The following is a 13,118-nucleotide window of genomic DNA, read 5'->3' as shown; positions in this document are numbered from 1 at the left end:
ATATCGAAGCAAATTCAAAGATACAACTTGAACAAAAAAAAAATTAATTTTTTTATAGATCACAGCAGCTTAAAAATTGATATGAATGAAAAAAGTAAATGTTTTCAATAGTTCAAAACAGAAATGACTTCGATCAGTGCATTCCTGGAACATTACATGTATTTATCTCAAAAATACTTCAAAAACCTTTCTTTTTAATTTATAAGGTTATTTATTCTAGTTCCTGTTATATAATATACAGGATAATGGAAATCTATCATTTCTACGGAGAGTTAAAAGCAAGTTTGGAAAACTACTATTCATAAATAAATAGCAATAAAAAAAAAATCTTCATGACCTTTCTCTTTTTCTTCTACTGCAGCGCAGTGTGAGTGTTTCAATAGAACAAGGTTTGAAAAAAAACAAAAAAAAAACAGTAGTTTGAATATTATACCTGATCAGAGCTTCTGTCATTTTTTCTTCTACATATGTACGACTTTTGGTAATATCATCATTAACTTCACTACAACTATAAGGAATGTGGCTTTCTTTTCGGCATAACCTGTAATAAAAATTTTATATCTCAAAATATTTTCTTGACCAGTAATCTACCAACTATTTTACATAACCAAAACAAAGAGAAATGTAAATCTTAACTTTGATGATGTTACTCTTACCCCTGTCGAACAGATCCGCTACCTTGGACTACATTTGGACAAACGATTAACCAGGAATCCTCAAAGACTGACACTGCACGTCGATTTCGACTATTACAGCACTTACTAGACAAACGGTCCAATCTGAACATATGGAGTTGAGCTTAGCAGCTCCACAAAACCTTCGAATTCCTCTCATATTCAATCCTTACAATCCAAAATCCTTCATAAAATCCTCAATGCTCCTTACTTTGTCACAAATAAAATCATACATAAAGACCTTAATGTACCCTATGTAACCGATCTAGCCCGAACCAAATATCACTCCTTCCATTATAAACTCTCAAACCAATCAAACCCCCTAGTTTCTAATATTGCATCCTCTCCCATTCCTGACAATCCTCCGAGGCGCCTGAAAAGAAGATGGCCACGAGACCAGCTAATTTAAATGTCATTAGAGTGCTACCAATGGGTAGTTTCTCTACACGCCAGTAACACTCCAATTTAACTTAGATCAAATTTACTAAATGTATTATAATGTACAGTTGTAAATAGCAATAAATAAATATTTAAAAAAAAAAAAATTACTTTTTCTTAATTAAATAGGCATATGAATGACAAATAAACTCTAATGGGAACAAAAAACACTAATAATTAAAGATTTGTTAATATATTCTTCACCAATTTTCCTTATTATTAAGGCATTATAACATTTATCAAAGCACTGAAGATTTGTATGCAGTGCAGACGTATATATTTTTTCTTTTTTCTCTTTTAGTTATTCATAAAATCCTATAATATTTTGTATTTATAGATTATTAATGCTAAGAATCAGAACTGGTTATTTTTCTAATAAACAAAATTAAAGGTACTTGAAAAGGAATTAAAATATGAATGAATTAATAGCTGTTCACTGTAGAACACTATATGCCACGAGCATAAAAATCACAATGGTAAATATTTTAGTGGGACTGGATTTGGATGTAGAAAATGGTCTTAAGTTGAAATTAAATTTACATTAATTAATTATATTTTATTAATTAGTACAGTTAATTTGCCACCCCACTGATGTAACGGTTACTACCTCTAACTAAGAGACAATGCAAACACCTGAGGATGTGCTTTGAAGATGTTAAAATCTGAAATGAGGTCCACTCTGGCATGAGGAATAAACTATTAGAACATTTTGAACACAAGGTAGTGGGTCTCTAGAAAACCAACTGAACATTCCCCATATCTTAATATACCAAATATAAATTCCATAGGAAATCATTCAAGCAAGCATTGTCACTTCCACAGAAACCTCTAACTCCAATTTTATAAATTTATTCACATATATTTATTCCTACATACTTAGCAGCTTACAGGATATTAACAATAGATGAAATAAGTATAATTACCTGCAGGAAGACCTTTTACAGCCGAGGCACTCAAAAATTCGACTAGCTTGGTCAGGAATAACACTGTACTCACAAAATGGGCAACTTTCAAGGCCAGGAATATCTGCTTGGGCTATCTCTCGCTCTTGGAGCTTTTTGAGCAGTTTTTCATAACTACCCTCAGCCATTATGTCCTATAAAAGAAGAAGTGTCAGTAAGTACCAAATACAATATGTAAGGAATCTGAATCTTGTACACATGATCTGTACAAGGTGTCTAAAACATATCAGCCCAAATGCTTATCACGGTTAAATGGACAATCACATCAAAATATGCCAAAGAAAAAAAGTAAAAGATTTTCTACTAAATAAATAGAAAAGTAGAGCTTCACGATAATCCTTATGTTTTTACCAATAAAAAGAGTCAAAACAGAATTCTTCCAATGAGGTACTAATATGGAAGGTAGCTATAGAGCCAAAACCCTCTTACTCAATACACAGTCAGTCCCTCCCTATCAACATGCCTTTCCCTCAAACGTTTTTTTTTGTTTTGACCACAAATATTGGATCATATATTGAGAACAATAATTTTAAGCTACTACAGCACATCACATATAGGAATCTAATGATTAATCTAAAGGATTTAAAATTATTAAAACAATAATAATTAAAAATTACCTTCAATGTTTCAACTTGGAAAAACGCACCACAGTCTTCTAAACAAGGAAAATCTATTTTGCCATCACCCATTAGTACTTCAGTGCTCCTAAATACAAAAAACATAACTATTCAACCTAATAAAACATAAATAAGTAAAAAAAAAAATAACAGTTTTGAAGAAATGCATAATTTACAAATAAAAGCAGAAAAATAAATAAAAGCAAGTAAAAACTTTTGTAGAGATTATAATGTTTTTCTAGAGTAAAAACATATTGAAGCAAAGTTTAAATATGCATGTAAGTTGCTGAGGACCGAGCGGAATAGCAAAGACTCATAGAGATGATCAGGATCAATTAAGATAGTAGTGCCATTTAGAACTAATTTTTTTCATAATAAATTAAAGATGGCTAAGTTCAGATTAGCCAAATATCAAGACTTCCTGCCAAATACTACCATTTGACTGGTTTAATAGTGAACAAAAGATTAAAAAAAAAATTTAGAACTCTCCCAGACTAAAAAAAAAACTTGGTGATTTGAAGAGTCCTTTTGTAGAACTATATACATATGCCTTTTCTCACCATAATATTCTTCCTTGCCAATCCCGACCTGTACTTTTAAAAACCTGCCTGCTTCTAGCTGGATCTGGATTCCTTAACATTCACAGGTCACTCTGGCATATTTCTAAAAAAAATTGAGCTTGTGGCCTCAAGTCAAAGACTGTCCTCAAATTATGCTATTTCTCAATCAGTCGCAATGAGCTTTCTTCTATATTTTTCTGAGTAACTTCATTTCCAAAATCTAAAGTAGGCTTATTTGAATTAATTTTTAGGGTCTATAACTCATTCAAATAAGCCAGCATCGACAAATGGACATCTTAATTTCTTCAGGAACCTCTGACTTTCACAAGAAACAAATTAATTTTTATATTGGGCACTTTGTGAATTATAATATAACAAATTTCAACGTATATTATTAGTTTCTCAGAAGAAAAATATTAATGCTTCTCAGATATTATGTATAAATTCTTTCAAATTCTCATGCTGCTTTGTAGGGTTTCGACAGGATGCTAACAGGCATTGAAAGACTAAGAAATTATCTGCTAAGGCATCAGTGGACCATCCAGATGAACATTATATTTTAACAAGCAGAAATTAATATGTAACAAGGACAGTCAAAAGAGATCTATATGGTTCAAAAGTGACAGATATTCATTCCTCAAAAGTAATACTAATTTTTGCTTATTATTTACATATGTAATTATAAATTTATAAAAAAAAAAAAATATGATATTAACTTTGTTACACAGTCTCTACAAAAAAGATGACCTTCAGAACAAGTAACAACATCCTCGGTCAAGAGATCGTCAGAGAAACAGCAGCCACAAGTGAGCAGAGCACCAACCTTTCTCGCCTAAATATAATAAAAAAAAAACACATTGATTTCTTCTGTTAAATTTTGATCAATAACAAAATAATACATTACATCGAGGAGTAAGATAATGTTATAGTTACCTCTTCTACTGCTGCTTCCCGTGCCAATCGCTTATCTTTTAGATACTCCAAAATAATTTCTTCATTAATAATAAAATTTATCTAAAAAAAAATTACTAGATTTTAAAAAGTTTTATTATATATTGTTGTAAAGTGTATTGAAATTTTTAAAATATTTCTACTTTTTATGCTGAAATAATATGAGAATAGAATTTTGGGTTTTGGAAGCTAGGTAATTAATGAATAATAATAAGTAATGTAATAAGCCAAGGACATAGTTATAAATGATTAAAAAAGTGATAATATAAAAGAGAAAACAAAAAAAAATAATTCAATTTTAAAACAAAAATTATCTTTGATATATAAAAAAGAAAAAGAGACTGATAGATTTAGATCTGGTTTTGTGAAAATTTTGAACCTTTTTTGCTTAGTTCAATAAACTTGAATGAACCAATACTAGCCTCATGTATCTTTATTCTAAATATTTTACACCATACTTTAAAAATAAAAACCTCAAAGCTTCCATTAAAAAAAAAAATAAAAAAAAGAGGTACATTTAGTATCCATAAATGATAGAAGGAATAATTAGCTATGATAGTAATAAGGAATCACTAATGTTAATGAATGCTTAACCACTCATTTTATATAATATAATATAACAAGACTAAGGGCTGAATTCGTAGATGACACTAAAAGTAAGTAAAAATAATAATTCATGAAAGTAGGCTTTAACATCTAAGTCAAAAACTTTTAAAAAGTCAGTATTAATAAGTGATTACGTGTGCAGGAAAATAAGGAACACATGCACTCAGTTTTTTTTTTTGTTTTTTTAAACAGTACAAGAGATAATAAAACCAAATCCACCAATTTCTAGATAATGGGGGAAAAGGTGAGTACATACAAACAAGATAAATATTTTTAAATGTTCTCTCATTTTGTTTATCATTCATTAAAACAGTGTTATTTAAAAAAATATTTCATAAACAAACAAATAATGAAATAATATGCATCTTATCAAACATTTTATTATCATGGCTTTATTTCTAGTAAAAACAAAAACAGGAAGCTGATATTATGATACCACATAAACGACAAACATAGTCGTTCAACTAACTAATCCAAAATATTTCAGCCAAAACCCTCCACAAAAAATATTGTTTCTTTTCCTTCAGCATTAATCTTTTTTTTTCTAAGAGCAATAATAGTACTCCTCAAAAACACTTTTCAATTTTTTGCCAAGATTAGCAACCATCTACATGTGAATAGATCGTTCCATCATACCTACAGGAACAATGGACATGTCTTCACACCGATTATCAAAAAAACAGAGTAGATTGCCGGAAATACAAAGATCTCACTCAAATCAGAATAAATTTTCAGCTAGTAAAATGTTTTTAGGTTGTGCTTATCCTTAAAGAAACAAAATATTATCTAATATTTTCGGTGATAACAGGGAAATCCGCATTTTATTTCACCCTGTTGTAGGTCGTTCAAAGTTACATCAGTAATCAATATCTACCAGGAACCGTCTACTTCCATCAAAGCAAATATAAAATTACGACACCCATAGGCTCAGAATATCGGAAAACATGACTAAAATCAAAGAAATGAATTTTATATTCAAAATTTAATTCCTTACAAAACAGTCTTAAGGAAACCATAACAGGCAGTAGTTTAAACTCAAAGATATGGAAGGGGTCAAATACCCATGAAAAATTTTTGCCAAGCAAGGCCCAATTTAGTTGAAACAGCTTAAGTCACTTTTAAAGGAATGGAAACAGATATATGTTCAAGAACTACCTGTAACAAAGTTCTATCTAATAAAGCATTGTAGAAGTAATAACCATATAAAAAGTTTATAACATATAACAGAATAGACAAGGAAATTAATTTTTATTCGATTATTCAACTTTCAAAGAAAAAGAAGGTGAGGAGAAGGGTGTTCTGAATAAATTTTAAAATACAAACAGTTCAAGCTCTACTATAATATCTAATACTATCTTTAATGTATATTAGTATTACAATGACTTTATTTAAGTAATAATAATAAAAATATACTACTATCATTGTTAACCAATTGTGTAAAAAAAAGTATTGTATTTTAAATAAAACAATAATATATGGTATGTAGGGGGCTGGCAACACAGTGCTGGAAAACTTGTGCAGTATGGTTATCTAAGAGAACAGTCTAAGTCATGTGAATTATTATTATGTATCGCTATTATATTATGCTTTATCAATATATGTTCATCAAGATTATAAAGAGTTGATATTTATACACAAGCTATCAACAAACCTACATTGGTGACCCCAACGACCACACAGTGTTTGTGTTTGTTGGAACGTTTGTTTATCATCATTTTACATAAGTCTTTATTTCAACTATATCAATTACAATGGTTAATGATGAAGAAAAATCAAAGGGTAGTCTTTCAAAGACGCCAGTTCAAAATATTCTTGGGGCTTCAAATATTAATTCTACAACTACACATTTTGTAGATCGTGTTAGTGTAAAAATACCACCTTTTTGGATGGATAAGCCAGAAATATGGTTTTACCAATGCTAAAAACATTTTGATTGGATAAATTACCACCACAAATTAGAGGAATACTTTCAATTTCTGATGGAAATTAAGATAAATTATCTGAGATTGGATATAGAATCTGGGAAATGTCGAGTACACCTATTCAAGTTAATGCGATATCACAGCCATCTGATTCCTCAATTATTAAAGAGCTTTGTGAGAATAGCAACCCTAGAAACAGAAATAAAAAAACATCGTTCAAGATCAAGGTCTCGTTCAAGATCAAGGTCTCGTTCTAGATCTAGGTCTTGATTCAACCCTAATGGAAAATACTGCTATGGTCACTTCCGTTTTGGTAAAAAATGCAAAACAGAAAAATGCAATGAATCTTGTCAATGAAACAAAAAAAGTAATCAGGAAAACTCCAGCCGGCAGTCACAGTAAAGGCCGAGTATACTACCTCAGATGTATTTCCAGGCCTACAACATAGATTGTTCGTCCAGGATCGTCGTTCTGATATTAAATTTCTTGTGGACAGTGGTACGGATGTGTCAGTAATTCCCGTTACTAAGTATAATAAGCCAACTGATTTCTTGTTATACGCTGCTGATGGCGCTGAAATACCAACTTTTGGTACTAAAATTCTAAACATTGATTTAGGACTATGCTGGAAGTTAGAATGGCCGTTTTTTATTGCAAAAACATCGAAAGCAATTCTAGGAGCTGATTATCTTTGTAAATTTGATTTTCTAATTGATTTGAAAAATAAAATATTTATTACCTAACCACCAAATTTTGGTTGACACAATTTCTGCCAAAGATACAGTCAGTTTTTTAATATCTACTAATTCATTTACAGATTTGATAACAAAATTTCCAGATCTTACAAAACCCAATTTGATGCCTACACATCCAGCCCATGACGTTCAGCACTACATCAATATGTCTAGTGGACCTCCAGTTAACTGCAAACCACGTCAACTAGACCCTCATAAATTAAAAGTAGCAAAAAATGAATTCAAATATTTATTTAATCAGGGCATAAGTAGGCCATCAAAATCACAGTGGCAAGTCCTTTGTTACCTACAACTAAGAAAAATGGACAATGACGTGCTTGCGGAGACTACCGAGCTTTAAATGAGCGAACACAGCCAGACCACTATCCAGTTCCGAGAGGTGAAGATGTCACTGAAATTTTGGAGAATAAATTTTTTTTTCTAAGATTGATTTGCATTTTGCTTTTTATTTTATTCCAGTAGCAGAACAAAATAAACAAAAACTGCCATCATAACGCCTTTTGGGCTCTATGAATTTAACGTAATGCTTTTTGGTTTAAGAAACGCACCTTGTACTTTACAGTGCTTCATTATGAGGTAATGTTTAGATTACTTGTTTATCTTGACGATATATTAATTGCATCTAGAACTCCTGATGAGCACGTGGAACACTTGAGAGTAGTCTTCGAAAGACTGAATTCTTTCGGACCTCGTATCAATTTAAGTAAATCCGTATTTGGTGCATCAGAAGTAATTTTTCTTGGAAATCTAATAAGTGGTGAAGGTATCAGACCAGACCCAGAGTGTATCAAGACTACAATGGAATTTAAAAAGCCAGTTACAGTACAAGAACTCAGGAAATTTTTAGGTGTCGTAAACTTTTATCATCGTCATAATCCACATGCAGCAGAAAATCAAGCATTATTGTATAAATATTTACAAGGTTTCAAGAAAAATGATGAAGAAAGAAAGAGAAAAATAGAGTGGAATGACGAATCTAGCTAACAATTTGAGGAGGCCAAACAGGCGCTGGTTAGTGCCATCTTCCTTACTTATCCTAATACTAACTATAAACTTTCTCTACAGGTCGATGCCTCAAATACTGCAGCAGGTGCAGTAATACAGTGATTAGAAGAGAATGCATGGAGGGCTATTAGTATCTTTTCCAAAAAATTTTCAGAAACACAACAGCGATACTCAACTTACGATTGTGAACTCCTTAGTATCTACTTAGCAATAAAAATTTCAAACATTATTTAGAAGGAAAAAACTTTACAGTTTACACGGATCACACTCCATTAACTTATTCCTTCCTAAAAAAACATAATAAAGCTTCATCTAGACACCTTAGGCAACTCCAGTATATATCACAATTCACGACTAATATACAGCACATTCCAGGAAAAAATAATGTAGTGGCCGATCATTGGTCATGTTTGGAAGAAATTGTACCAATAAATTATAAAGCTGATACTGAATTACACAATCTTCATCATGATCCATCAACCACACTAAAATTTCAACAATTTAGCACTCCTGAAGGCAATTTACTTTGGTGTGACACTTCAAAAAATATTCGACTTTACATACAAAAAAAAATCTTGTTTCCAAATATTTCAGCATTATCATAGCCTAGCACATCCAGGTATAAGAAGAACCTTATATTTAATATCTCCTAAGTTTGTTTGGACTAACATCAACAAAAACATTAAAACGTGGACCAGGTCATGTCTAGATTGCCAGCGAAGCAAAGTGACCCAGCATACCAAGGCATCTTTACATCGTTTTCTCAACGACACAATGATTTTCAACAATTCATATAGACCTTGTTGGACCACTCCCAACATCCAAGGAATATGGATACTGCTTAACTTGCATCGATCGCTACACCAACTGGATGGAAATACTACCACTGCGTTATCAAATAGCTGAAGAAGTAGCTCTGAGTTTTTTCGCAGGATGGATTGCTCAATTTGGAAGCCCACGCCAAGTTGTCACTGACTTGGGAACTCGGAATTTTCGTTCTGAGTTATTCACTAAATTAGCAAAGCTTTGTGGATCTCAGCTTGTTCGTACCGTAGCATACCACCCACAAAGCAATGGAAAGATAGAACGCCTCCATAGAACCTTAAAGGCAGCTATAATGGCTCACTCTTCGAAACATTGGACTACCGTCTTGTTGGGACTCTGGTGTTCAATTAATGAAGCAGCACAACCATCTATTGCAGAACTTGTATATTGTACCCAACTCCGAATTCCTGGTGATTTCTTTGTGAAGCCCAACCCCGATCTAAAACCCAAACTACCAATATTAATTAGCCAATTATGTTCAGCATTCAATAACCTCCAATGTGTGCAACCACTACTAAAACAGCAGCCAAAAACATTTGTCCATAAGGACCTACACAGTAGTTTACACATCTTTGAACAAGTAGATCATGTTCGAGCCTCACTAGAAAAACCTTATGAGTGGCCTTACCGAGTTTTAGAATGAAAAGATAAATTTTTTGTGGTTGACGTTAAAGGCAAACCAATTAGTATCCCAGTGAACAGGTTCGAACCGGCTTACTTGCTTGTGGCTTCAGAGTCTGAAGATTCAACATCTCAACAACGATCACCTGCAACAACACCAACAACAACAAACATCGCTTACTCCAGCCAAACAGCCGCCCCTAGATGTGAAACAACCTACTACTACAAGATCAGGGCCCATTTTAAGTACATTTTCCTCGTCGTTATGTCCAGGTCTTCAGCCGACCTGACCGCTAAGGAGGGAGTAGATGCATGGGGCTGGCAACACTGAATGTTGGAAAACCTGCCCAGTATGTTTATTTATGACAATGGTCAAAGTCATGTGAATTATTATTGTGTATCGCTATTATATTGTTATATCGATATATGTGCATCAAGATTGTAAAGAGTTGTTATTTCTGTACAAACTACCAACAAAACTACAGGTACGTTATGGAAAAATTTATTATTTCCACATATTTTTGATATTTGGTGACCATTGGAGCTTTTAAATATCTAATTCAGAAGTAGGAACATAAAGAATTTTGACATCAGTGAGAACATTTAATATGAGTTGTTTAATATGAACGTTTAAAAAGAATTATGTTAAGAATAATGTTGGGTTAGATGGTGAGCAAGAATAAAACACCATCAGAAAATCGCTAAGTAATGAATCTTTACTAGGTTTCAGATTGAAGATAGACAGGTTTAAAAGTTAGGAACTACTTTTATTATATTATTATAGCCCTCTAAAAATATCTCTGGATCAGATTGACCTTACCTTACCATTACCAGGTGAATGCTCATAAGTCAAATAAAATAAAATGTATAAGCTAAATGTCTAGTTTAGAATAGAAATAAATAAGTAAATAACGTTTCTCATAACCTCATCAAAGAATTCAGGGGGTGGTCTGCCGTTGCCTTCTACGATTTCACTTTGGCGTCTTGGTGTTTTTCTTGACTGGGTTAATTTTAGTAACTCTTTATAGGTCCGATATAAATTAAAATTATACTTGCGAAGAACCACTCTAATTGTAGTAGCTGAGCCAAACCTGAACCTACAACGGTATTTAACTATTAATAATAACATTTGTTACACTAAATGACCTCATATAATTTCATTAAAAAAATTACAGCAACAGAAATAACTAAAAGTGATGGTAACCATAATGTGTAAAATTTGATTTACTTCAGAATATTACATAACAAAATTATTTAACTTCATGAATTAATTAGGATCTCATAAAAGGCATAAAATCTTATCAGATTGAAATTCACCAATAGCAGTTGGAAAATATATTAGGAATACCAATGAATTCCTAACACTAATAAATACACCCTTAAACAACTGGAATAAGATAACTACTATGTAGTAGTATTAAAGTTCACGATCATAATCCTCATATGTTTATGTTTAAAACAATCTTAAAGAAAAAATAAAACAAATATAATGAAAAATGTGTTCTACACTATTATTTAATAATTCCTTTTGAAACATACTAATAAAAATTATAACTAAAATAAAATATATAATGCAAACAAGTTTTATTATACCTGTCTTGAAGAAAAGATAACGAGTGTGTAATATATTTGGAACCATTGTCAGCTTGCAGAAAATATTTTTCTGGGTCTGGAAATTTTTTAACAAATGTTTCTACAGTAAAATTAATACTATCATTGCTTGTATCAGTAGAAGCTTTTGATGTTGACGCTTGTTGCTTAGGATATTTATTTTCCAGCATTGTTTCTTCAAGAAAATTATCAAATCCCTCCTTATCAAAGGCAAACTCAATACATTTTGAATGGAGAAAGGCAAGTTCAACATCAGGAAACATCTCAAAAACATGTCTATAATACTCCTCTGCTCTCTCTTCCTCCAACTTTTCTAAATCAATTTCTACTTCCATTATTCAGGTATCAGGTCAAGAATATTAATTTCAAATGATTCAAGTTTAAAAAGGATTAAAATATATTCACATTCAGCATATCAACGAATAGGTGAAGTCCTGAAAAGTTCAGATCAACATCCATAACTTAATATATAAAACAATAAGTACAAGAGCATTAATGGACCTGTATGTAACAAATCATCTACATACTCAGAGTTCCGCATTACAAAAGGAAGTGTCAATCAGCATAACCAAAAGATGAACTTCAAATGAGCGGTTTGAGTTTGAAGTTGTAACCTGAGCAAAGCTGATAACAAAGATATGAATGTCAGCTATTCTAGCAGTTTAATAATTAAAATCTCAATTTCGGTCGATAGGTTCATACCGTCCGGAATAGTTAAAACGTAATTTTTATAATAGAAGGTATACTGAAATACTATTACACATTGTAACGACTGTAATAAAAACAGAGATGAACTTCACCGGTTAACAGTTGACAACTTTATCAATGCTCACCAGCGCACTAGCAGAACACTTGTGTGACACAAGGAACAAGTAACCAGAAGCCTTTCGAGTCGTCATTAAACACGATTAATTTATATTGTTTATTAACTTATGATAACGTGTTGATTTATATATCATCATGAAAAATTGTAAATATAACATTTGATTATAAAATTACAAAACAGAAATGTTTTGTAACATCATAAATAAATAGTAATACTATATGCCTCTCGATGCTAATATCCGACATGATTATATTACTTTGTAATCTCCTTCAGAAGATATCCCCTTTAATTTACTTTGTTCATTTTCATAAAAATTTTCACGTATTTCAAATCATATTTAGCCATGTCCCACTTTATTTTTTATCTATTTTCATTCTTTGTTACATCATTTCAGCTTCTTGAATCTTACAAGAATTCTAATTATATATAAACAAAACATTACTTACAATCTTCTTTTGCCGGATGGCATTTTAAGATGGGGATATCTTCTTTTTCTTAGCTCCTATAAAATCAATATTTACAACATATTCATCTATACAATTGACTTAAGTAAATATATATACATACACCTTAATAATCTTGTATTGCCGGATGGCATTTTAAGAGTGGTTACAGGGCTCTTCCTATTCTAAGTGGGCACCTCGGTAATACAAGTTTATTAAGGTTTATGTATATATACTTACTTAAGTCAATTGTTTACGCGTATATGTTATAAATATTGATTTTAGGAGCTTAGAAAAAAAAA

General features: G+C 31.5%; 1 protein-coding gene across 1 annotated transcript in view; it reads right to left on the bottom strand.

Moving 5' to 3' along the window:
- The window catches only part of LOC106678796 (E3 ubiquitin-protein ligase RNF216), a gene marked incomplete at its 5' end in the record, with an annotated part of 16,533 nt that extends 4,572 nt beyond the window's left edge, over positions 1 to 11,961 (bottom strand). The window contains 7 exon segments of the mRNA XM_067049263.1: positions 434 to 541; positions 2,036 to 2,208; positions 2,692 to 2,779; positions 3,968 to 4,083; positions 4,185 to 4,265; positions 10,862 to 11,033; positions 11,530 to 11,961. Coding sequence (XP_066905364.1) covers positions 434 to 541; positions 2,036 to 2,208; positions 2,692 to 2,779; positions 3,968 to 4,083; positions 4,185 to 4,265; positions 10,862 to 11,033; positions 11,530 to 11,882 — 1,091 coding nt within the window.
- Positions 11,962 to 13,118: the final 1,157 nt, after the last annotated feature.

This window comes from Halyomorpha halys, unplaced genomic scaffold, assembly GCF_000696795.3.
Source record: "Halyomorpha halys isolate HHAL.00 unplaced genomic scaffold, Hhal_1.1 Scaffold161.1, whole genome shotgun sequence".
NCBI classification, from domain to species: domain Eukaryota; kingdom Metazoa; phylum Arthropoda; class Insecta; order Hemiptera; family Pentatomidae; genus Halyomorpha; species Halyomorpha halys.
This window is presented reverse-complemented; position numbering and strand designations above follow the sequence as displayed.